The sequence below is a fragment of the Macaca mulatta genome, chromosome 1, assembly GCF_049350105.2.
Source record: "Macaca mulatta isolate MMU2019108-1 chromosome 1, T2T-MMU8v2.0, whole genome shotgun sequence".
NCBI classification, from domain to species: Eukaryota; Metazoa; Chordata; class Mammalia; order Primates; family Cercopithecidae; genus Macaca; species Macaca mulatta.
Window position 1 is genome coordinate 180,620,377 of NC_133406.1, and position 23,375 is coordinate 180,643,751.

The 23,375-nt window shown below is 39.0% G+C and overlaps 1 protein-coding gene across 2 annotated transcripts in view; it reads left to right on the top strand.

The window, feature by feature from the left end:
* Positions 1-22,455, top strand: part of C1H1orf87 (chromosome 1 C1orf87 homolog) — an 83,267-nt gene extending 60,812 nt beyond the window's left edge. Inside the window, exons 9-12 of one of the 2 annotated variants that reach the window (XM_028833091.2) lie at positions 3,000-3,064; positions 11,148-11,227; positions 15,081-15,288; positions 22,021-22,455. In XM_028833091.2, coding sequence (XP_028688924.2) covers positions 3,000-3,064; positions 11,148-11,227; positions 15,081-15,288; positions 22,021-22,181 — 514 coding nt within the window. In that variant the 3' untranslated portion in view covers positions 22,182-22,455. The remainder of the gene's footprint in view (positions 1-2,999; positions 3,065-11,147; positions 11,228-15,080; positions 15,289-22,020) is intronic. The other variant, XM_015140894.3, reaches the window with a different exon arrangement.
* The last annotated feature ends 920 nt before the right edge of the window (positions 22,456-23,375 follow it).

A 23,375-nucleotide genomic window follows, 5' to 3' on the forward strand; every position in this document is an offset into this window, starting at 1 on the left:
AAAACATGAACAGAGGAAACTAGAAAGAATTTTGGTAAATATGGATGGTTTCAAGAAAACTAAAATTTCCATAGCAGAATTAAGAGGTAACCAGGAATCAATATATAATGTCAAATTTAAGAGGCTTTTACAAAATCTAGAGGAAAATAGCAAAGAAGAAAATGAAGATAGTAGATATAAAAGAAGAATAGAGATTCAACCTCAGAAATAGAGATTTCTTTGGTATTATTAAAAAGAAAACTAGAAAGAATGGAAAAAGAAATAAAAATGGAAGTCCCAACTGAAGAAACTTTGCAGAGCTGGTACAGCTGTAGAGATTGAAGGGACTCAGTGTGACATAATCTCAATTAAGAAAAAATGTATGCACATCATTCCAATAAAACTTTTATATTATAAAGACAAAGGCAATTATTCAGGGATCCAGGCCAAAAACCCAATAAAACTAAACCAAAGCAAACAAAGAAAAAATTAATTATAAATGACCAAAAATCAGACTGACACCAGACTTCTGCAATAATAAATGTCAAGAGACACTACAGCCGTGTCCATGGAACTGCAGAGATCACAGAAATATAACTGAAGTCAAGTTACATTATGTTCAGATAGATTTGGAGTCAGGGCATAAATCCTGGCTGTCCCATTGATCCATGTGCCCTTGGGCAAGTCACTTACCTGCCCCATAAGATGGTTGTCTCGATTAAATGAGATAATGCACAAAAAGTACTCAGAATATTCACTCCATGCCATTTTAACTTGAAAAACTCAGTTAAAGTGGGATTCAAAATCAGGTCTGCCTGAATCTAGAATCAGGCTCACAGAACTTGTCCTCCAGTCCTGACCTGTCTGGCTTGACACTGGAGTTTTGGTACCTACTTTTGTTATTAGAATTATAGTGCCTGTTATGGCAACTAGAACCCACTCCCAAATTTAAGTTGTGAACAGCACTTTGAAGGTCTTGGGGTAATGTAAAGAATGTGGGAGAAAAGAAATATTTTGTCAGAAGGATCTTAAAAATTGTGTTGGTCATGTAAGTCCTATACCATTCAAATCAGGCAATATCCAAATTCAATCATTAAAAAATTTTCCCTCAATCTGCTTCCCCCGCTGTCAGCATATAATCAGGAACGGGCAGGCAATTTTCTGGTGTCATTTTATGCAAAGGCCTTATCTCATATCATACCTGATATCTAAGAGAACACTACCTGATAACTCCTAACATCTCTGAAAAAATAAATGTTGTGTAATGTGTAAATATTAATGGATCTAGGTTCTTATTGTTGTTGCTGTTTTATGGTTTGTTTTTTTTTTTAATCAAAGGGTCAGAAGGTGCTGCAGCCATAAACCTGGACTTAAAATAGTCTGGAAAGAAATTGCGAGAAGTGTAGAAGACAGGAGATGCCTCTACTGTAGTTTATTTGCAGATCTGTGCTAATATCAGATCTTTATATAATGATTAATATTCCTTAAGAGTGCTTGCTACTTCTTGTTCAACTTTCTCTTATCTGCCTAGACCTGCAGCATCTGATATAGTCATCAGCTTATCTGACTGGCAGTCCTGCATATCCATCACTTATCTGTCTATTCATGTGCCCAAAGTGGCATGAAACTCTGGAGGCCACATGTTCAAAGCCCAATATCATACTTATCCTGACCAAATAATTTCTCTAAACATTATGTCATATATAGGAAAGGCTTCATGAAGTCTAAGAAAAATAAACTAGTTACCTATTTAACTCATCATTTTATTTAAAGAAAATAAAGTCATATGACATTAGAACTTTTCTTTAAAAACCAAGCCTATATATTTCCCAACTTGCTCTTCATTTTTACTTGACTTCTTCTAATGGACAAGACGGAGAAAGATAAAGATACTTAGTTGATATTTGGTTGCTAGCAACAGAAACTGTCTTTTGCTAACACAAGCAAAAAGAAATATTTTCAAAGGTTATGAATTAACACAAAATCGGAGAAAAATAAAACTTCAGGAAGGACTAGAACCAAACATTAAGGCAGAGATAGAGGCAGAGACAGTGGGAGAGAGAGAAGAAGCAAAGGAGGGAAGAAGAGAGGAAGGGATAAATAGATTGAGATCACAACATTGGCTAGGGCAGGGTATGGGACTTTGACCATACCATGGTCCCATTTACACAGTATCCAAAAGGAAACCAGTAGCTGTCACCCCAGAGAAGAGTATATTTATATATAAATGGAGAATGGATGCTGGGCAAGCAAATATAAGTAGTTTTCAATGTCAAAGCTTTGCTAAAGTACTTTTTAAGCTTTAAATTACCTGGTTGTCACTTGCAGACATATTACTCAATGTAATTTCCATTTGGGAATTCACTGACTATTGTGTTCTTGCACTCAGCACCCCATATTTATCCCCCTCTATGTTTTTTTTCTGTGTTGTAATGCTTTCCATACTTGTGAAGGCTAAAAAGAACTTTTCTGAAACCCTCTTGACACAAAGTTCTAGACCTGTTTTAAGATCTATCAGTGAGATGCAATTTCATAAAATTTGAAAGTCAGAAGCAGTGGGGAGAGGCCAGTGGCACGGAGACTGTTTGTTTGTTTGTTTGTTTGTCTATCTGTTTATATCTACAGCAGTAACAACCCCAGAAACTGGCAAGTGTTTGTTTTTCCAGTGGCCAGAAAGCAGTTTGTACTGCCTGATGACAACTTCATAGCTAGGGGCAACTGAGACATCAGCCAGAATTTCCTGGTGTTCCCTAATCTCTGGACCACATCTGCTAAGGTCTGACCCTAAACTTAGCAGCGCACTCCAGCTTCTGTTCTAATGGCTTTGCAGTAATTCCCTGTATCAAAGCCCTTTTTAATAGACATATATAAAGTAGTTTCTGTTTCCTGCATTGGACCCTAAATGATAGAAGTATCAAAAAGCTTATTCAGTATCACTACCAATATAAACAGAGCTTCACTGGACATTCTTTCAGGGCAATCATATTGATCACCAATTTTTGTTTCCTTTTCTTGCGCAGATGGCAGAATTTTGTTGCGATGCTGAGCACAGCTTCTTCTGATTTGTTATCTGATTTGCCTACAGGTGAGTTCCATTATTTTTTTGCTCCAGAGAGACCTTCCATTTTTCACAGCTATTGTTGACTATGCTGCCTAGTTTGAGTGGTTTGCTTGTTGGGTTTCATCTCATTTCTCTCAGAAATGTAAATAGCTCCCCAGTGAAGGAAAAATGGGAGTGAGAATCACGTTGATGGCTATTCTTTTAGGCCAGTTAGATCATAAAAGGCACAATTCTCCAAGTTTTATTTTATCATGAGACATTCTCTAGTGGTAGCCCTTAAAGATGAATGCAGTACATTTATAGACGTTAGTATTATTTATTAGAATTTCAAGTGCACAGTCACTTAGATCAAAGAAGCTCATAGCTGGGTATTTATTCTACTGGTGTCTCAACAAAAGAAACCTGTGAGAGTATATATATGTTTAGTGTAGCTTTTTTTGGTAAACATTTTTAAAAACAGAATTAACAGAAAGATCCTTTGGGGACTATTTAATTAAATTACAATATAACCAATTGATAAAATGATGCAGTTGTAAAATAATATGGCTGGGTTGCTACAGGAAGAGTTCCAAGACATATTATTAAGTGAAAATTGTAACAATGCATTGGGGAAAATATTTAGCAATTAGCAAGTTTTAAATATGACAGGTGAAAAAATATGCATTGATATTAATCTGCTGTTGTAGTTTTTCTATTTACTACATCCATCAACCATTTACTGATTGCCCTTTGGATCAAAATACAAAGTACTAAATGTGTGTGTGTGTGTGTGTGTGTGTGTGTCCGGGATTAAATATATCAGTCTATATCCAGGTGGAAAAACCTAAGAAATCTTACTAGGTATTTCAAGCAGAGAGAATTTACTAAAGGGAATTGGTTATGTAAATACCCAAAGGTTGAAGGATAAAAAAGAATATGGTGAGTATATTCATTTCCCAGGGCTGCCATACAAAATACCACAATCTTAGTGGCTTAAAACAATAGTAGTTTATTATCTCACAGTTCTGGAGGCTGGAAATACAAAATCAAGGTGTACGCGTGGCCAGGCTTTCTCTGAACACTCTAGAGAAGAGTTATTTCTTGCCAGTTTCAGCTTCTAGTAGCCCCAGGCCTCCTTTGGCTTCTTATTGTGTAACTCCAATCTCTGTCTTTGTTTTCACAAGGCCTTCTCCTTTCTGACTTCTGTGTGCCTCTGTATCCAAGTGTTCCTCTTCTTTATCTTATAAAGACACCAGTCATTCTAAGTAGGGCCTGCCCTAATCTAGAATGACTTCATCTTAACTTGATGACATCTGAAAAGATCTTGTTTCCAAATAAGCTCAGATTCACAGGTACCAGTGATTATGACTTGAACATATTTTTGAGGACACAATTCAATCCACTACAGGGAGGTAACCCAGACACTAGTAACTGTAGAAAGCAGCTACCACCTTAAGGCTGAGGGAACATAGAAGAAGGGGTACTATTATCAGAATCTCATAGCTAGTGTCACCACACAGATGGTTCTAGGGTCTCCACGGAAATGCCAAGCAGCTGGAGGAAGGATTTCAGAGGGGATTCCATACAGCTGATTCTTGGACTGCAACATAGTTTAAGGCTCTAAGAAGGTGGCTGCACTTGGATATCTTACAAGGCATCGTATTTTCAATGAGGAGACCATTGAAGTGATGTCACGTGGCTGTTCACCTGACCTGAGGTTTCACACGTGGGTAGGGCTGAGAATGCTGAAAAACTATAGCAGTAGCTCTTCTGATGCTAGGTGGATACTTGAGTGACCTCACGTGGCTTTCCTCTGTGTGTGTGCATCCCTGGTATCTCTATAGGTCTAAATTTCCTCTTCTTAAAACGACACCAGTCAGATTGGATTAGAACCCACCCTAACAGCTTCATTTTTACTTAATCACCTCTCTAAAGGCCCTGTCTCCAAATACAGTCACATTTTGAGATTAGGGATTCAACATAGAAACTTGGGGTGGGGGGCTACACAATACCATAGCATATGGAATAGCAGAAAAATATGTAAAAAGATAAATTGAAGTCTCACACAACTAAATAACTACCTTATATTGGGACACTTATTTTATTTCTCTCTGACTCATTTTTCTCATCTCTAAAACGGGCAAAATATAAAAGAAAAATGCAAACCTACCCCATTGATCTTATAGGGTGATTGTGAGTCTGACAAACAAAATAGGCAACACATCACTAATTTTTATAGGCAATGTGTCTCTCTCCAGAACCACAGAGTTGGGGTAGTGTTGCTGTTGCATTGCTGTTGTGATAGCTCACTGCTTATCTACTTAGTCGATGTCTTGGTCTCTTCTCGTTTCTGTACTGCTGGATCTATGATGATTAAATGCTCTTAAGCACTGAGTGAGCCATTTTTTCTGTCTATTCTTTTGCTCCACGGGTAGATATTATGAAAGTGAAGGAGGGGCATTATACAGAAACTAAAGAAAGATACTCCTTTTGGGTGTGTAGAACTGTGAATTTTCTCTTTCCTAGGACCCCTCTGCACTCAAAGATGCTATATGAACCTAATTGAGATGACTCATTTTATATATACTGCCTTTATTAGAAAATTTATATCATTAGGAATCATAAAAATCCTGGGAACTTGTTTTTCAATGTACATATAATTTTCATATAAATACTTAATATCTGTGACTTACACTAATGACAAGGAGAGACTACTTTCCAGCAAGCCAAACCTCCTGAGAAGAACAACTAGAAGATTAGATAACATACAAAATAATATTTGTTCGAAGACTCTTACTTGGAATTCAAATTGAACTACCAGACAGTAGGGGGAAAAAAGCTCTCCGTGAAAGGAGGTATCATACAAAAATCTCTTAAGTTTTTCATACAGTATGTCCAGCTTCAATTAAAAATTGCCATGGATGATGTAAAACAGGACATAGATTTTGAAATAACTGTAATTAATATGCTCAAGAAAATGAATGACAAGATGGGGAATTTTCAGCAAAGAATTTGAATCTATAAAAGGAATCAAATGGAATATCTAGACTTAAATTTATAAAAATTAATATTTAAAAGCTCAATAGATGGGTTTAACAGATTAGACATCACTGATGAGAGGACTAGTGAACTGTAATATAGTTCAACAGAAAATATCCAGATTGAAGCATGGATGAAAAATTAGGTTGTAATACATTTAAAAGTATGTAAGAATCTGAGTACAGTGGCTCACACCCATAGTCCTAACACTTTGGGATGCCAAAGTGGGAGGATCACTTGAGCCCTGGAGTTTGAGACCAGCCTGGGCAACAAGGTAAAACCCTGTCTCTACAAATAATAAAGAAATTAGCCAGGCATAGAGGTGCATGCCTGTAGTCCCAGCTACTTGGGAGGCAGAGGCGGGAAGATCACTTGTGCCCATGAGGTTGAGGCTGCAGTGAGCTCTGGTTATGCCACTACACTCCAGCTTGTGCAAAAAGAGTGAGACCCTGTCAAAAAAAATATATGCAAGAGACACATAGGAAATGGTGACAACATCTAACATACATGTAACTTAAGTCAAAGAAAAATAGGAGAAAGAGAATAAAGATGAAGTTGAAGCAATTATGACTGAGAATCTTCCAAAAGTAGTAAAAGACTTTAAGCCACAGATCTAAGAAATATGATGAACTCCCATTAAGACAAATATAAAAAGAGCTTAGGCCCTCTAAACATGGTAAGGTCTAATGTCTAAAATAGTATTTCACAAAAATGAAGTATGAGCTCAAATTTGAATCTCTTCACTGTGGAGCCTGTGAATGAGAGAGGGGAAGAAGATCATGCAGAAAGCAAACAGCAGAGTTCCAGTATGACTGCTGACAAGGGAAGATTCAAAGGAAATGAGAAGTAGCATAAGAAGCTCATTGACACCCCTCAAACATTTCTTGAATACCTATCTATCATTCAAGAAAACAGAAAAATGGTGAAGGGTTGGCCTCCCTTTTGCTAAGGAAAAAAAAATACTCATACTAGTTACTAATTAGAACTACATCTATTGAAGGGACAGAAAAGCAAACGCAATTGGCTTAGACAATATAAAGATTTTGGTTTATTTAGCTGAAAATTCTGGCAGCAGCAAGGACTTCAAGAACGGTTTGATCTAGTCATTCAAATATCAAAATCAAGGATCTGCCTTCTTTCTGACTCTCTGATCTGCCTTACCTGCTGTTGGCATCATCTTCAGGCTCTATACAGTAGTCCCTCAACTACTTGGACATTCTGCAATAGCAAAATAGCTATGGTAGCTATGGCCATCGCATCCTCACAGCATGCTCTTTGGATAGGTGTTCTCCCAAGAAGGAGAGAACTTTACTACCTAAGAAACTGTAGCATGTATTTCTTCTCATATAGAGGCTCAGATTGAGTTTTATGTCCATCATTGAACCAAGACTGTGATTAGGTTACCATGATAGACTTAAACTAATCAGAGATCAAGCTTGGACTTGGAACTGGAGAGTCAATCCAACCAAACCATAGTGCACTGGGATGGGGTAGGAGCAGTTACTACAAAGCAAAACATAGTTGCTATCTTCAGAAGGGGATAATGAAGGAGGGAATCACCAGAGGGGAAAAAAAATGAATGCTGAAAAGCACACACACACACACACAAACACACAAACACACACACACAGAAATCAGCTTCAGTCAGATTGTGTGGCCCGTGGGGCCTTTTAGCCCTGTGAACACTTCACCCATTTCTCTTCCCTTTTCATTCTGCCTCACCCAGGCTCTGCTCTCAGTTATTGCTTGGTGCACCAATCACTCCTATCTCGTGGTCTTTGCCTTTGCTGTAACATTTTCTTCCAATGCTCTTTATCCATATATTTTCACAGCTTGCTCTCGTTTCTCCTCTGTTCAGGGTTTTATTTAAATGTCACTTCTTTAAAGGGGTCATTGGTGAATTCTCTATCTAAAATGGCAACTACCATTACTTTCCATCCCCCAGTCATTGGTTTTAGCTGTGGTTTATAGCACTTATCACTACCTGACATTCTTTGACGCATCTCTTTGTTCTCACCACCAGAATGCACACTCTATGAAGGAAAGATAGTGCCCAGCATATAGTAAGCACTTAAATGTTTCTTATATGAATGAATTAGTTCAAGCCACAGATGTAACCCTGCCTCTGTTATCTTAAGGAGGGAACTAAAATGTTCATTGCCTCAGTTTCCTCATCTGTCAAATGGGGATAATTTCTGCCTCGCAGGTTTAATTCTTTAGATTATGTGGAAATGTCTGTCATTTATAGATATTTGATATATATGAGTTTTCTTCTCACAAAAGCTTCATTCAGTAGGCCCACTGAAGCCAGAAGCTTTTATTAAAGTCAGTTGTTCTCTATCCTGGTTTTACTTTAGAATCACCTAGGGAATTTTTTAAAACGTACTGAGCTGGGTTCTCACCTCCTGAGATTCTGACTTAATTGGTCTGGTGTTATTCCTGAGCACTGGTAATTTTTAAAGCCGCCCAGGTGGGTCTAACATGCGGCCAGTGCTAAAGGCTACTGACTTCAAGTCATTAGTGAGGGCAGACAGGAGCACTGGCTATGTAACTATCAGAACTCACTGGAAACCCTGTAAAACCTGGCCCTCCAACACCTGGAAATCTCTAGAAGCCAGCTTGGCTTATTTCCTCTGGTACAAATCTTCAACTGGCAGACTAGACAGATGGTTATTATTTATCCTTCTTGCTGTGTTAGAAAGAAAAAAACATAGCTCTGCCTCAGGTTTTTCAAACAATTTTTACATGTGCAAGCCATTACCTTTTTATATGCTATTAGCTATTAGGAAGGAGAAAGGGAAGCTTAAAGGAGACCAAGTAGACTAGCATGTACTTTTTCCTAATGGAAGTTTTAGAAGTGCAGATAGCAGAGAGGAATGGGGCTAGGACAAAGTTTAGGTTCTAGATCTTATTTTTAAAAGGATAATGTCTGGTACATCATAATTAATGTTAGTTTCTCTTCTCTGGGGAAACTCGATTTGCTTAAGGGTACATAATAATAATAACACAACAACAGATAATAATACCTTGAATTGAGCATCTTCCCTGTATTAGGTATTTTACATAGGATTTTTTTAATCTCCACGGTGTTATTGCAAATTTCTGTAATTTCACAAATGAAAGAATTAGGACCCAGAAGCTTGAAGCTGGCAAAGAGAAGAATCAGGGTTAGATGTTAGGTCTGTCTGTTCATCTCCTCCCCTTTCCTCAAATACTGCTTCAAGAATCCCTTTAACAGGAGAGCTGTATGATTCAGAGTATTTTGAACCTTTTATAATAAACAGAAAGCTTTTCTTTCACATAGTGGTTGAAATAAGCAGTAGCCAATGCTACTAGGTGATGATGGATTCTCATGACAACTTAAACGTTCAAGAGATCAAATAAGATCTGCCTTGAAGGGGCCGTCCTAACTGGATGCCATCATAGTCTTCATTTAGCCACTATTAAGGTTTGCTCTATATAGCATCTGGGGTAGATATGAGAGAATAAAGAAATACAGAGAAAAATCACTCCTCTCCCAGGATTAGAAAAGAAATTGGAAAAATGGCACTAAATATCTAGTGACTTTATTTTTCAAACTATGTATTAGGACACATGATCATTCATTTAGTCAACATGCATTCATTGAGTATTTAATTCTAATGAGGGGTGCTGGGGCTTCAAAGAAGATTATGAAACCACATGTCTTCTTCATCAAGAAACTGAGGGAGAACTTTTGTAATGATTCATTAAGTGTGATACTAAAAGTCCGTATAATAAAAGACTTTTAAATTGGTATGTGAATTTATTTATAAAAACATCCTTACCTAGATAACACTATTAGTTAACATTTACTGAACACTTGCTGTGTTTCAGATACTTGCTTTACACTTTCTAGTCCATTTAATCCTTACAATAGCCTATAGGTGTCATTATCCCCTTTGTACAGAAGAGGAAACTGAGGCACAGAGAGGACAACTAACTTGCTCAAGGTCATGCAGCTAACAAGGAACAAAGCCAGGAATCAATGCCAAGGCATCTAGCTCCAGAGCTTATACTCTCAACCACTATGGTACACTGTCTCTTTTGTTTAAAATTTATTGATTAAATCATTCTTATTAAAAACAGTGAGACTCAATTTAGAAATAATATGCATTTGTTAATGGCATATCTGAATTATGCACTGAATAATAAAGCTGAGGCTCCCAGAAACCTGTGCTGTATGGTCATTACACAGACTTGCAAAATAAATAAGTCACCAAGTCAGATGGAAGGTACTGAGTGATCAATGAAGGATACCTACAGTAAGGCTTAGAGGATTTCCACAGGTCTTAATGTTTGTTTGTGTTTTGCCTGCATCCCATGGAAATCTCTTCTATTCATGAAGGCAGCAGCCTGCAGCAAGTAGTGCCTGGAAAACAGAATCCACTGGATTAGGGATGAGGCTGTTCAACCTCTTCCCGTCCAGTACCACTGACCATTGAAAGGAGCAAGGAAGGAAGATGAGAAAGGTTGTGCGTGGTCCTTTGGATGCACATGTGTGTAAAAGGAGGGACAGAGGTTCTTAAGAGGCAGGACCACAGGAAGACATCCCTTCAACTCCCTAAGTTATAAAAGCCTTTCTTAGGGCCTTGCTACAGGCTGTTGTCTCTGCTTTTCTAGAACTCTCTGCTCTGTGTGCATCACCACCATCATCTTTGCCTGGATAACTCCTCTTCAGTAGTGATAAGTGCTACAAACACAACTAAAACCAATCCTTCAGGTTGCGAATTTGTGTCACTTCCTCCAAAACCCCCACCACTGTCACCCCTGCCCCAAATAAGTTTAAACACTTTCCTATTTTCTCATATTTTTCTTTAGTTTTATTTATAGTAACTTGTGACTAAGTAATAATTTAGAGTCATTGTTTAACATCTACTTCCAAATCTAAGGTCCACCAAGGTGGGAACCAGGTTTTTCTCATTCATCAGAGTGTTCCCATTACTTAACACAGTGCCAACCACAGAGCAAAGCCTGCATTTTTGTTGTTGTTGTTGACTGGTGTATATGTATGTATTAAACGAAGAGACAAAGCTAAACCCTTCCCTTTTTTTTTTTCATTCTTGTTCAGGGAAGAATGAAAAGAAAGCCCCAGCCCCTCCAACGGAGCCTGAAGTCCCTGAGATGTCTCAAAGCAAAACTGAACATATGGTATGCACCTGGGGCATATAGAGTTTGGGGGAAGGTTTTCGTGGATACTTGGCCTTTTCTCTGATGCTGGATGGGGCTCTCTCCTGTGGGTTTTGATTTTCTCCCAAACCCTTGATGTCAGACTATCTTTGCCTTCAAGATTCTCCTTGGGCAAAGAAGGAGGCAAAAGAACTCGAGTGTGGGTTAGTTTCTGTCCTTGCTGGTTTGCAGAGACCTATTGCCATCACTTGGTGATGGGCTTGCCACCTGCCCCAAGAAATTAGACTTGTAGCACAGCACACGTCTGGGTGTCCTTCCAAATCTTGTGACCGATTCACAAACTGCCATGAAAATAAAGAGTGGTTATGAGATCTATTTTAACATCTTAATTTCAACTTCCAGAAACTAAGGGTGACCTTTTCCCCAGACATCACATTTTAAAATGTAATAGCCTCTCTGATTAAAAAGAAGAAAGAAAAAAAAAAATCTGGCAAGCAGTGAAAACCCATTTTAATATTCCCAGCATTTAGCCAGAAGAAGTTGTAGACAGAATTGAAAAACAGCCTGAGTTTTTCTGTTGTTGTTTTTTAAATGCCCGGATTAGAACATAATTCATCTTAAAATGACGGGAGGCCTCCTCATGCACTTCACACGTTGAAATATTTTAGAAAATAGTACCCATTTTGGCAAGCCTCTTGCCATGCAAGAAACAACAGCAAATGCTTTTCTCCTTGAGTGTTAAGTCTGTTGTGAATAAGATTATAAAAAATATACTTTGCTCTTTTATTTTGCCTCTTGTTTAAGGAATTTATTGCATCTCTGTGATAATTGATTCTTCTCACATTACTGCACAAACAGAATTGATTGTCCCACTTTTTAGAAAGGGAAATTAAAGCAGGGGTCTGGTAAAGCAGTAAAGCAAGTTGCTTATTGTCCCTGAGGAAATCATTCATTCATTCACTTATTCATTCATTAAACATGTCTTGACAACCTACTGTGTGCCAGTCACTAGCCAGACCTCAAGGATACATTAAAAACTATCTCACAGGCCCAGCCTCTGGATCTCTGGTAGAAGTAATACTTGAAGCAGACATAGACAACATCCAGTAGGAGTGCTGTGATGGGTTGGGGAGCTACAAAGATTCACATCTTGCCCAGCCTGGGGCTGTTGGGGAAAGCTTCCCACAGTAAGTAAACAATTAGCCAAGTCTTGAAGAATGAGTAAGAACCCAAACAATCAAGGCATATATGGCAAGAAGGGCTTTTAGAACAGAGGTAACAGCATTATAATGGCAAAAAGGTATAAAACAGCTTCAATTTTTCAGGCTTTTTGTGGCCAAAGAAGAAGATATGTATATAGGACTAAAAGAAGATAAGCTGGGAAGATAAGCAAGAACTAGAATATAAATGGTTTTGTGTGCCAGGCCAAGGAATGTGAATTTCATCCAGATACAGTGGGACCAAAACAGTGAAGGATATGTTAGTTACATTGTTAGTTACTTGCTTAAGTCTGATTCAGATCCCTACAAATCTCCCCTTTCCCTTGTCTGCAGTGGTCAAAGAGAGAGTGTTGAACTATCTAAAGAAATATAAAACTACTTAAAATTAATTTCTCAGATCCAAGGGCACCTGTGATCTTTCTAAAATTACCCATCAAAATGTATGCAAATGTGTATTAGTCTGGTCAGATTTTCTAAAGCTTTCATCTGATTTCTAAAGTAGTCCAATGCTCTAAACAAAGTATAAGAATCATGTGATCGAGACCATCCTGGCTAACACGGTGAAACCCTGTCTCTACTAAAAACTTCAAAAAAATTAGCCGAGCATGGTGGCGGGTGCCTGTAGTCCCAGCTACTCAGGAGGCTGAGGCAAGAGAATGGCGTGGATCCGGGAGGCGGAGCTTGCAGTGATCCGAGATCACACCACTGCACTCCAGCCTGGGTGACAGAGCGAGACTCCGTCTCAAAAAAAAAAAAAAAAAAAAAAAGAATCACTATTCTAATTTGCTGTACAAAAACTTTCTGCTTTTCCCAAAATTGATTTTATCAAAGTAGAATTCTTTTTATAGGAATTCCTTAAAATGTTCTGGTTGTTTGTCATCCATGTGGGTACAATTTCATATAGCATTCCATGATCTCAAACAAAAGAATTCTTTACATTCCCCAGCAGCAGCTTAATCCATGTTTGTTAACCAACTCAGAATTTGGCTTCTCATTGCACTTACAATTCTTTAGGTCTCTGGGATTCTCACAGCTTATATATGAGAAGTTTGAGGCAAAGGTACAAAATTGGAAAAATTCAGACATTTGAAAGTTGGGGGAATACAGATGGTATACAAAAGTTAGAGGCATAATTTTATGGTGAATTAGTTAGGAATATTTACATTGCAATGAACAAAACCAACTCTACTAACTTAATTTATTGGAAGAATAGAGAAGCATATTATGCTCCCAAAGGACAGAAATACAACAATGAACTAAAACCAGAGACTCTAACACCATCAAGACTTCCTATATCTTTTTTCTTCTCTCTGTTGTCAGTTTCATATTCTCTGTCTTTCTTTCTCAGCAGACAAGCTTTTTCTCATTTGCAGTACACAAAAGGGAAAACCTGCTAGAGTTCCAATATCTCACACAGAATCACCTCCATTTTTCTCTCACAAATAGTACCAAAATTCCTAGACAATGGATTTTTGGCTCATTTTGCAATAGATGCCCAGTCCTAAACTATGCAGATAGAACATGGCAGTTCTTTCTACAGCCGTGTGGATCAGCAGGAAGGGCAATTTCTGCAAAAGGTGAGCTGGGCAGATCAAATAATAGATGCCCACTCGCTGCACATGGTGAAGATCAGAATGCCTTATATGGCACTGCTGGGACTGATGTGTCTATTTAATCCTAAAACACCTCTATTTGATACTGGCAATGAGGTTAGGACACTAAGATGAGATAGCCTTTATGCCCTGCTTCTAGTCTTAGGTCTACTATAAGATGTGTGTGATCGGCCGGGCGCGGTGGCTCAAGCCTGTAATCCCAGCACTTTGGGAGGCCGAGACGGGCGGATCACGAGGTCAGGAGATCGAGACCATCCTGGCTAACACGGTGAAACCCCGTCTCTACTAAAAAATACAAAAAACTAGCCGGGCGAGGTGGCGGGCGCCTGTAGTCCCAGCTACTCGGGAGGCTGAGGCAGGAGAATGGCGTGAACCCGGGAGGCGGAGCTTGCAGTGAGCTGAGATCCGGCCACTGCACTCCAGCCTGGGCGGCAGAGCGAGACTCCGTCTCAAAAAAAAAAAAAAAAAAAAAAAAAAAAAAAAAAAAAGATGTGTGTGATCTTAGTAAACCCCTTGTACTTTCTGGGCCCTAGCCTCCTTTGCTAAATGAACAGGACTGGCAGACTAACAGTGCTTTAGCATCCTTTAAAATGGACCCATAAGCCTAAGATAATATCACTATTGTTTCGATCATCTTTTGTCAAAAACCTCACACTCATGACCCAGAGGTATTTCTATCAAGAAGTATGAGCATTGTCTGAAGTCTACCCCCTGCACACCCTACTAGTACAAAACAGAGTAGAACATCATGAAAAGCCTCAGTCAGTTACAATGTTCTTTGCTTCATGCAAGTCAAAAATGAAAACTGAATAAACATCATGATGTCACCCTTCTCTTCAGACACACACACTTAACATGTTTGTATCCAAGATTTGGTAGATAACGATCTTGTGGCACTGAAGATTTGAAGCTCGTCCTCTTAGCTTTCCAAAGTCAAACCTTGCAATAAATCTTGCTAGTTGTGTGGCCTCATCTTTGGCCAAGAGACTGGAGAAGCTCTGGGTGGTGAATGTGTTGCCAATGCTTTTGTTGTTTTGGTAGAAAACTCCAGAAGAGGAGCTGCAGCCAGAAAGCTCTCCTGCTGAAACTTCAGCCCGCAAAGATCCTCTGAAACCTTTAAAGATCAGGCCAGTCTCCCAGCCCTTTGTGAATCCAGCTGTGAAGAATGAGGCTGAAGAATGTGAGACGTGGATAGACAGGTTCAGGAAGCTGGAAAATGCCCTCTACCTGTGTGATCTGAGTAACACAGGTGAAATATGAATTGTAAAGCTGGTATAGCTTTCTATTTGTGCTCTAGTTTAAAAGTAGGCACCTCATTTTCTTTTGCCTCTTGAACAAATGATACAATTAATGTATAGATCATGTGCCCTGCACTGTGCTGAGCACAATCTGGAAATATGAAGACGAATCAGAGGGGAATCCCATACCAGGTTGCTTCTAATTTCTTTGTGTTCCCAATGCTTCCTACACCCTACTTCCAAAAAGTAAACCCACCATCCAGTTTTATAATTCTCCTGATTAAAACACCACAGAGACACCCCACTGATAAAAGGGTGAACTCCCAACTCCTTAGCAAGGCAAAGTCTGGTCCCTATCCACCTGGCCAATCTCTTCTCCTACTATTGATATTCTCTCAGCACGTCCTGCCCAGTCATAATGAATAACTTGCCTTGCCTCAAGCAGGCCTTGTCTCACACATGCCTGTGCCATTTATAACTCCCAGTCTTTCATCTGAGCTCTTTGTTTCCTCTCTACCTACCCCAACCCCCACCAACTCCCCATCTTGTCCCCCTAAACATCTTTTATGTTTGAATTCAAACACAATTCCCCTGAGACTCCCAGACAGATCTAGGTCAACTTTCCTGCGGCTTCTTAGAATTCTTTAACATCCATCATCATACGCAACATATTGTATATTTTTATTTGGGGACTTATTACCATCTCACCAGTAGACTATATTCCTTTTTTATCCCTGGCACCTTGCACAGTTTTGTTTTGAGGAAACAAATACATGAGCCAATGTGCGTAAATAACCAAATCCAAGATAGATGGTGATAAATGCTGTTAGAGGATGCTCTGGGGGCATTCAGAGAAAAGTGAATTTCTTCCTGGTGGGGTCATCATGGAAGACTTTGTTAATGTTAAATTGATCATTAAACTTAAAATGCAGTTTGGTCACAAAGGAATGAAGTAGCCTTTTCTGGCAAAGGTGCAAATGCTGTGTGTGAGGCTCCATGCAGGGTACTCAATATAGGGGCTATTAAAAAGAATGTTAAATGATAAAGATGGAAATAAAGAATGGGGCCAGATATTGAAAGATTTTAAATGCCAGATCAAGGAATTTGGAGTCAATTCAAATATAATGAGAGCACGGAGAGTTTCTAAGCAGAGGAGTGGTGTAATGAAGTTGTACTTCAGAAGGATCCTTGATGACTATGTGCAGAATGAAGGAGAAAGTGAAATAAGGGAAAGTGGAAAGGAAAGAGAGAATGAAGTCTAGAACCAGGTCAGAGTGCTGGGAAAAGGGGGAGCAGATAGAAAAGCACATTGTCCCAAACTGTCTTATTTACTTACATACTGTTTTTCATGAAGAGTTGGTGTACACATTAGTACTATCTAGAAGTAATCATATGACAATGGCAATGTCTGCCTTTTCATTCTCTTTGTGTGTTTTTGTTTTGCTTTGAATTTCCAAAGCAACTTAATTCTAGACCACAGGAAGTATAATTGCCATATAAAATCCAAGGACTCTTAATAATTATACCAAAGAGAAAAAACCCTGAAATTTTTAAATGAAAGATTCATCTGGTTGAATTATAAAGTTATTTATTAAAAATCTGTTATGGGCCCAGCACTGTGTTAGAGGATGAACCAAGAGGAAAACCGGAAAGGATGAGACATGGTCTCTGGCCTCAAGGAGCTTACCTTTAGGTAAGACACAGAGACCGGCAATAGTTCAATGCCAGTAAACAAACAAAATTAAAACACAACATTAGCTATTACAAATGAAGGCACATGGCTAGGCATGGTGGGTCATGCCTGTAATCCCAGCACTTTGGGAAGCTGAGATGGGAAGATCACTTGAGCCCAAGAGTTTGAGACAAATGAAGGCACAAATAAGAGTTCAAGAGTCAAAAGAAAAGTGAAGGTATGAAATGAGGCTCACCATCCAATGTGAGGCTGGGGACCCAGAGAGGAAAGAGAGAGAGACCCAAGGGAGAGAGAGAACTTGAGCTGAGACTTAGGTAGAATTTGGATAGTTGGACAGGTCATCCCGAGTTTGAAGTCACCTCCTGCAAAAGTTAGAAAGTGCAGATGAGTATGATAGAGAAGCAAGTAGCAAGACAGGACTAGAGATGCACGTTGGACATGCAGTAAAGTTGAGAACCTATTATGAACCCTGAGGGATAGGATGAGGCTTCATTCTCTACCCAGTATGCAAACATACATGCAGATGAGGGCATAATGCAAACTGAGATGGATGATTTAGGGAAGGTACTGGAGAGAAGGAGATGAAAAGTTTACTGAAATAACCCTGAGTCTGGGTATTCATACCAGGGCTATGAGAGTGGTGATGAGGTTACAAGCAATAACAAAACATTTTTTAAAAATGACATTTCGAAAGAAACAAATGCTTACTTGTGATAGTGGATAATGGATCATAAACTTAGTTGCTAAGACACTCTCCAAAGACTGGGAGCTTTCTCATGCTTCTGAACCGTTCAGAGGAAAAACGGAGTTTGTTGACTTTGGAGGCAGATTCCGACAGATTTGAAATGCCTTTCTCATGGCCTCTTCACTATTTATGCCTGTTTTCTCTGTTTCCATGAAATTCATTAGTTCCTCAACAGCCAAGGAATGTGTCAGCCAGATCTGGGAAAATCTACAACTGTCTTTGATGAGGAAAGAGGATTAACTGAGGTCACTTTGTTGGTTTATTAACCCACAGTACTTAGCAGACCACCATAGCCCCATTCTAGATGCTGAGCAGATGATACCTGCTTTGCCCATGGATGAATCACTATTCTTTATTATGTGCAAAGAAATATGTAGGCCAGCATGTTCTTCATCCAGGATGAGGACAGGCCATCCATCATCACATCAGTGCTTCTGGGAACCTACTGTGCTTATTCTCTAATGGGGGTTGTCAACAAAATAGACTTGAGGAGAAGGGATAAGGAATGACTATGAATAAATGGTCGTGTTTTCTAAAGACAAAAAAGAGTGGTTAAGATAAATGTCTGGGTGAATGTTGCATTTGGAATTTTCCCAGTGAACTAAAGGCTAAATAGAAAATGTTTTAGAGTTCAAGGAGGGAGAATGCAATGAGAGCCTTAAAGAAATTTCTCTGCATGAGCCTGGACTTTACATACACTACATCACTAAATCCTCATATCAACAACATGCTGAAGGGATTAGTATCCTTATTTACAGAGGAGAAAGCCAAACTCAAAGTGATAAAATAATAGCCAGTAAGATGGTGAGCCATAATTCAAGCCCAGCTCTCTGTGAATCCCCACTGCACCAAGTCCCATGACATACTAGAAAGAGCACACGATTTTGCTTGTTTTTGTATCAGAAGATTTAGATTCAAAGCCAGACTCCACCAGTTGTTGATCTGTAAAAGCCAGTCTCTTACATTCTCTTCGCCTGTTTCCTCATCTATAAAGTAAAACTGGTAATAATAAAATATACATCCCAGATTTGAGAAAGGATCAAATGAGATAAAATATTGAAAGTTCTTTGTGTACTGTACAATGAAGTTGATGTTAAAAAGGTTCTTATGGTTGGGTGCAGTGGCTCACGCCTGTAATCCCAGCACTTTGGGAGGCCAAGGTGGGTGGATCACCTGAGGTCAGGAGTTCGAGACCAGCCTGGCCAACATGGTGAAACCCCTGTCTCTACTAAAAATACAATGAGCCAGGCATGGTGGTGGGCGCCTGTAGTCCCAGCTACTCAGGAGGCTGAGGCAGGAAAATCGCTTGAACCCAGGAGGTGGAGGTTGCAGTGAGCCAGGATCATGCCACTGCACTCCAGCTTGGGCAACAAGAGCGAAACTCCATCTCAAAAAAAAAAAAAAAAAAAAAAGGATTCTTATTATTTCTTTTATTTTGGTTCTGGTTAGAAAGGACAGGCTTTCCAACATTAAGATGGATTGTAAGGGCTATTTTATGCAGCTGTTCTGGACATCCCCTAATGACAGAGTAAATTAGACAGATACAAATTTCATTCAGTGGACTTTTTGTTTGACTCTAGGAATCTTCTATCAGTGGTAAAGCTTAGAAGATAGAAAATACTACTGTGATTCCTAGATGTATTTTTTAACATAACTTTTAATTTTAATTAAAATACAAACTAAATGCCATATATTTTAATAATAAGCAATTACATATATAGTGTTGATATATTTTTTAAATAATGTTGATGATATAATTATAATTATCCTATAGTAAAATTTTACATTATTGACTGCTTACTAGTACTGGATACTGTGTGAACTTAATATTTTATTGATTTTTGCACAATTTAATTATCCCTATTTTCTCTTTCTTCTTTCCCTCTTTCTTTCTTCTTTTGACATTTATTTATTTATTTATTTATTTATTTATTTATTTATTTGAGACAGAGGCCTCACTCTGTTGCCTGGGCTACAGTGGCATGATCATGACTCACTGCAACCTCGACCTCCCAGGCTCAAATGATTCTCTCACCTTAGTTGGTGCATGCCACCATACCTCGCTAATTTCTTTTTTCTTACAGTCATAAACATATTCCAAATCCATGTCTTATATTTCCAGAGGCAGGGTGAGGGGAAATGGCCAAAGGAAGCAAACCTAGGCAGGACTGAGAGCAGCCATCCTATCCAGAGAACTTTGAAGATGCAATTGACCAACTCAAAGAATGAGGTTTACATAAATGAAAGGACCACTGTTCTAATGAGAGAGATAAACAATAAATAGGCAATGAACAAACCAGAACAGAATAGAAAATGAACATACTGGAATAGAATAGAATAAATTAGGACCCCAACTGTTGTGGCCTACTGTTAAGAATAACCACTAGAGAGTAATTGAGAGGGTGGAACCATGCTCAATAGTACTTGCACATTTAAAAATGAGTCATATTTTGTATCTTAAACTGAGATGATAGGTATCTACCACTGCCCAACTCTAATGGACTAGCAGTGGCTTTCTGCAAAATGACAAGGCACTGCCTCTGGATTCTTTAAGAAAGAATTTCACCATCACTCTTATAGTTTGCTCACACAAAGGAGAGTAAAAGAGGCCAGGCACAGTGGCACATGCCTATAATCCCAGCACTTCAAGAGGCCTAAGGGGGAGGATTGCTTGAGCTCAGGAGTTCGAGACCAGTCTGGGCAACATAGTGAAACTTCATCGCTACAAAAAATTTAAAAAATTAGCTGAGAGTGGTGGCACATACCTGCAATCCCAGCTACTCATGAGGCTTAGGTGGGAGGATCATTTGAGCACAGGAGATCAAGGCTACAGTGAACCATGATCGTGCCTCTGTACTCCAGCCTGGGCAACAGAGTAAGACCCTGACTCAAAAAAAAAAAAAAAAAATGATCCCTACTTGAAGCAATCTCTTTCCCCTCATTCCATAATGTACTGTAGTGGTTAACCTTAGGCAATCAAGAGACTTGCAGTCTCTAGGCTTTAGTTTCTCCCTCTGTGAAATGGGTTATTGTAAGGATTCAATTAGTTAATATTGGTGAAATGCTTGGAGCAGTTCTTGGGACATAATAAATTTTATATTTACATATTGGTTATTATAATTATTATTGTTGTATCCCAGTTAATTTTCTGCATAACTTCTCTCCCCCATGGGTCAGAGATCTTCCAGAGGTAGCAGAATAATTCTCTAAATCCTCTGTATTCCCAAGCACAGTATCTGACACATAGAAACTTGCAATTAGGGGCTTATGAGTGAGTTATTGATCTTCAGTGATGCCATGATCTACACTGCAACTCCTTCCAACAGCCATCAAAATCTACCCAATCTTAACATGGAAAGCTTACTGACATTGGTATTAGCATATATAATGTGTGGGCACCAGAGCACATCCTGCAGTCATACACATTACCACCTCTATTATGCAGATTCAAACTCTGAGCTATGAGAAGTTAGATGCCTTACCTCTGATTGCACAGCAAGCTGGAGGGAGTCACAGGACAGCCAATCTTCTGCATCTTTGTATTCTGCAACTACAGATTCGACCAACTGCATATCAAAAATATTTTTAAAAATAGACATAAAATATAATGACATGACGACAAAAAACATTAAGAATTTTAAAACACAGTATAACAATTATTTACGCTGTATTTGCATTGTATTAGGTGTTACAAGTAATCTAGAGATGGTTTAAAGTACATGGGAGAATGTGGATAGGTTAGATGCAAATACTACTCCATTTTATATCGGGGCTTGAGCATCCATGGGTGTAGGTATCACTGTTGGGGAGGGGAATATCATGGACCCAGTCCCTGCGGATACCAAGGAACATCTATAAATACATTTAGAGAAATGCATTTTAAAATTAAGTTGTTTAATCCCTGCATGCTTAGGAGCGTGTTTGGAGACTTTAACAAGATAAAATGAACTCAAGACAATTAGAAATTACTTCTGCTAGGCACCCCCAGTGTTTCAAATATTGGCCTTGTAAGTTTTAAAGCTACAAAGAAAAGCTTAAATTGCTTTAGAATTTTTCTGTGAATCTTATTGGATCCCATCTTGTTCTCTCTCCCCTGAAATCACCCTCAGATTCTTCCTGAAATCTGTAATGCATACCCACGAGTTCAAATACTTTTTAAGATGCTACTTGATTTTTAAGAAGCTTAAAGTTGCAAAATATTATCATTTAGCCTTTACCTGAAAGTCATTCAAGCTAATATGTAGTTTTCTCTGTTTTCCCTCCGTCCTCTTTAAAAAACCTTCCACCTACCCAATCCAATCACAGGAGTTCTGGAGAAGGAACGAGCCAGACGCCTCATTCACAACTACAATCTCATTTACAACCTGTCCCTGAGCCCTCGGAAAATCGACCAGGCCTTGCGCAGATTCCATTTGGGAGAAAATATGCTCTTGGAGCCAGCACTGCGGTACTTAAAGGAGCTATGATAACAAGCCCATATTGTGAGAACAGATGTTTCCCTTATCTCCCTTTTTACCCAGACACGTGTTTCTCCCCAGCCTGAGTATAGTGGCGGAGACATTGTCAGAGTGCAGGCCGATGCAGCTATTGTAGATGCTTTTGATTTGGACTTGGTTTCTGGCTATGATGCTCGCTCATAAGCAGCTCAAAGTGATCAGAGGAAACCTAGTTTTATCTTTCGATGTGGCAAGAACCCAGCTACTTAGAACCTCCTTCTGTTTTAATAAAGCTTATTATTAATATTACATGTTTGATTTTTTCCTACACTGCTAATCAAACTGTTGTTTCAAACCCCACAATTCCACATCACATAGTAAAAACCACATTACATGTTGCCACTTGCCCACAGTGCCTGGAACCTAGTAGACCTATAAACATCGTTTTTGGATAGGTAAATCATCCCTTCTCCTGATCATTATTCTGGGAAGGATTTCCACATTGGAAGAAAAATGAAAGTATTACCAATGCTCTATCTTAATCTTAAGCAGTAGAAGAACCATTTCAAGTGAGGTTTTCTGAACAACTCCAATATTTTCGGCAGTACAAAACTAAACAATGTTACACTGTCTCCAGGGGTATTTTCCAAAAGTCCCAGATAGAAGTTTTGAGGAAGGACTTCTTGGGAAAAAGGGTTTTGGGAATAGGTAACATCCTCTGCTCTGCCTGGACAGGAAAACCAGGTGGAACTTTCCATCAGTTCCCATAGTTCTTCTGTTCTTAACATCCCCCCGACTTTGCACCTCTCACATAGCACACAGTTACACACATATCACACCCCACTGGTAGCATGAGCTCGTTGAAGAGACACTGGCCTGGAGCTTCAGAGATAATGTGCTCCCAACACCATCACTAATACTGGGTGATCAGGGTACTGAGTTTCCAATCTGTGTGCCAGACAAAATGAACAAGTTAGGTCAAGGGGAAAATCAAACAGAAAGGCCTCTGAGCATCCCTTTCTGTGCATTTTATCAAATAAGGTGCTTCATGTACTCTTATAGACAAGACCTCAAGAACAAAACTATTTGGATCCACTAAAATAAATGCTCTCTAAGGTCTCCTAGTCTGACCTGCTTTGGTTTTTATAATCCTTGTGTTGTCCAGAAAAATGACTCTTGAAGCCGACGGGCTACCCTTTCTAGAACCCCTTGGACTTTCTAGCT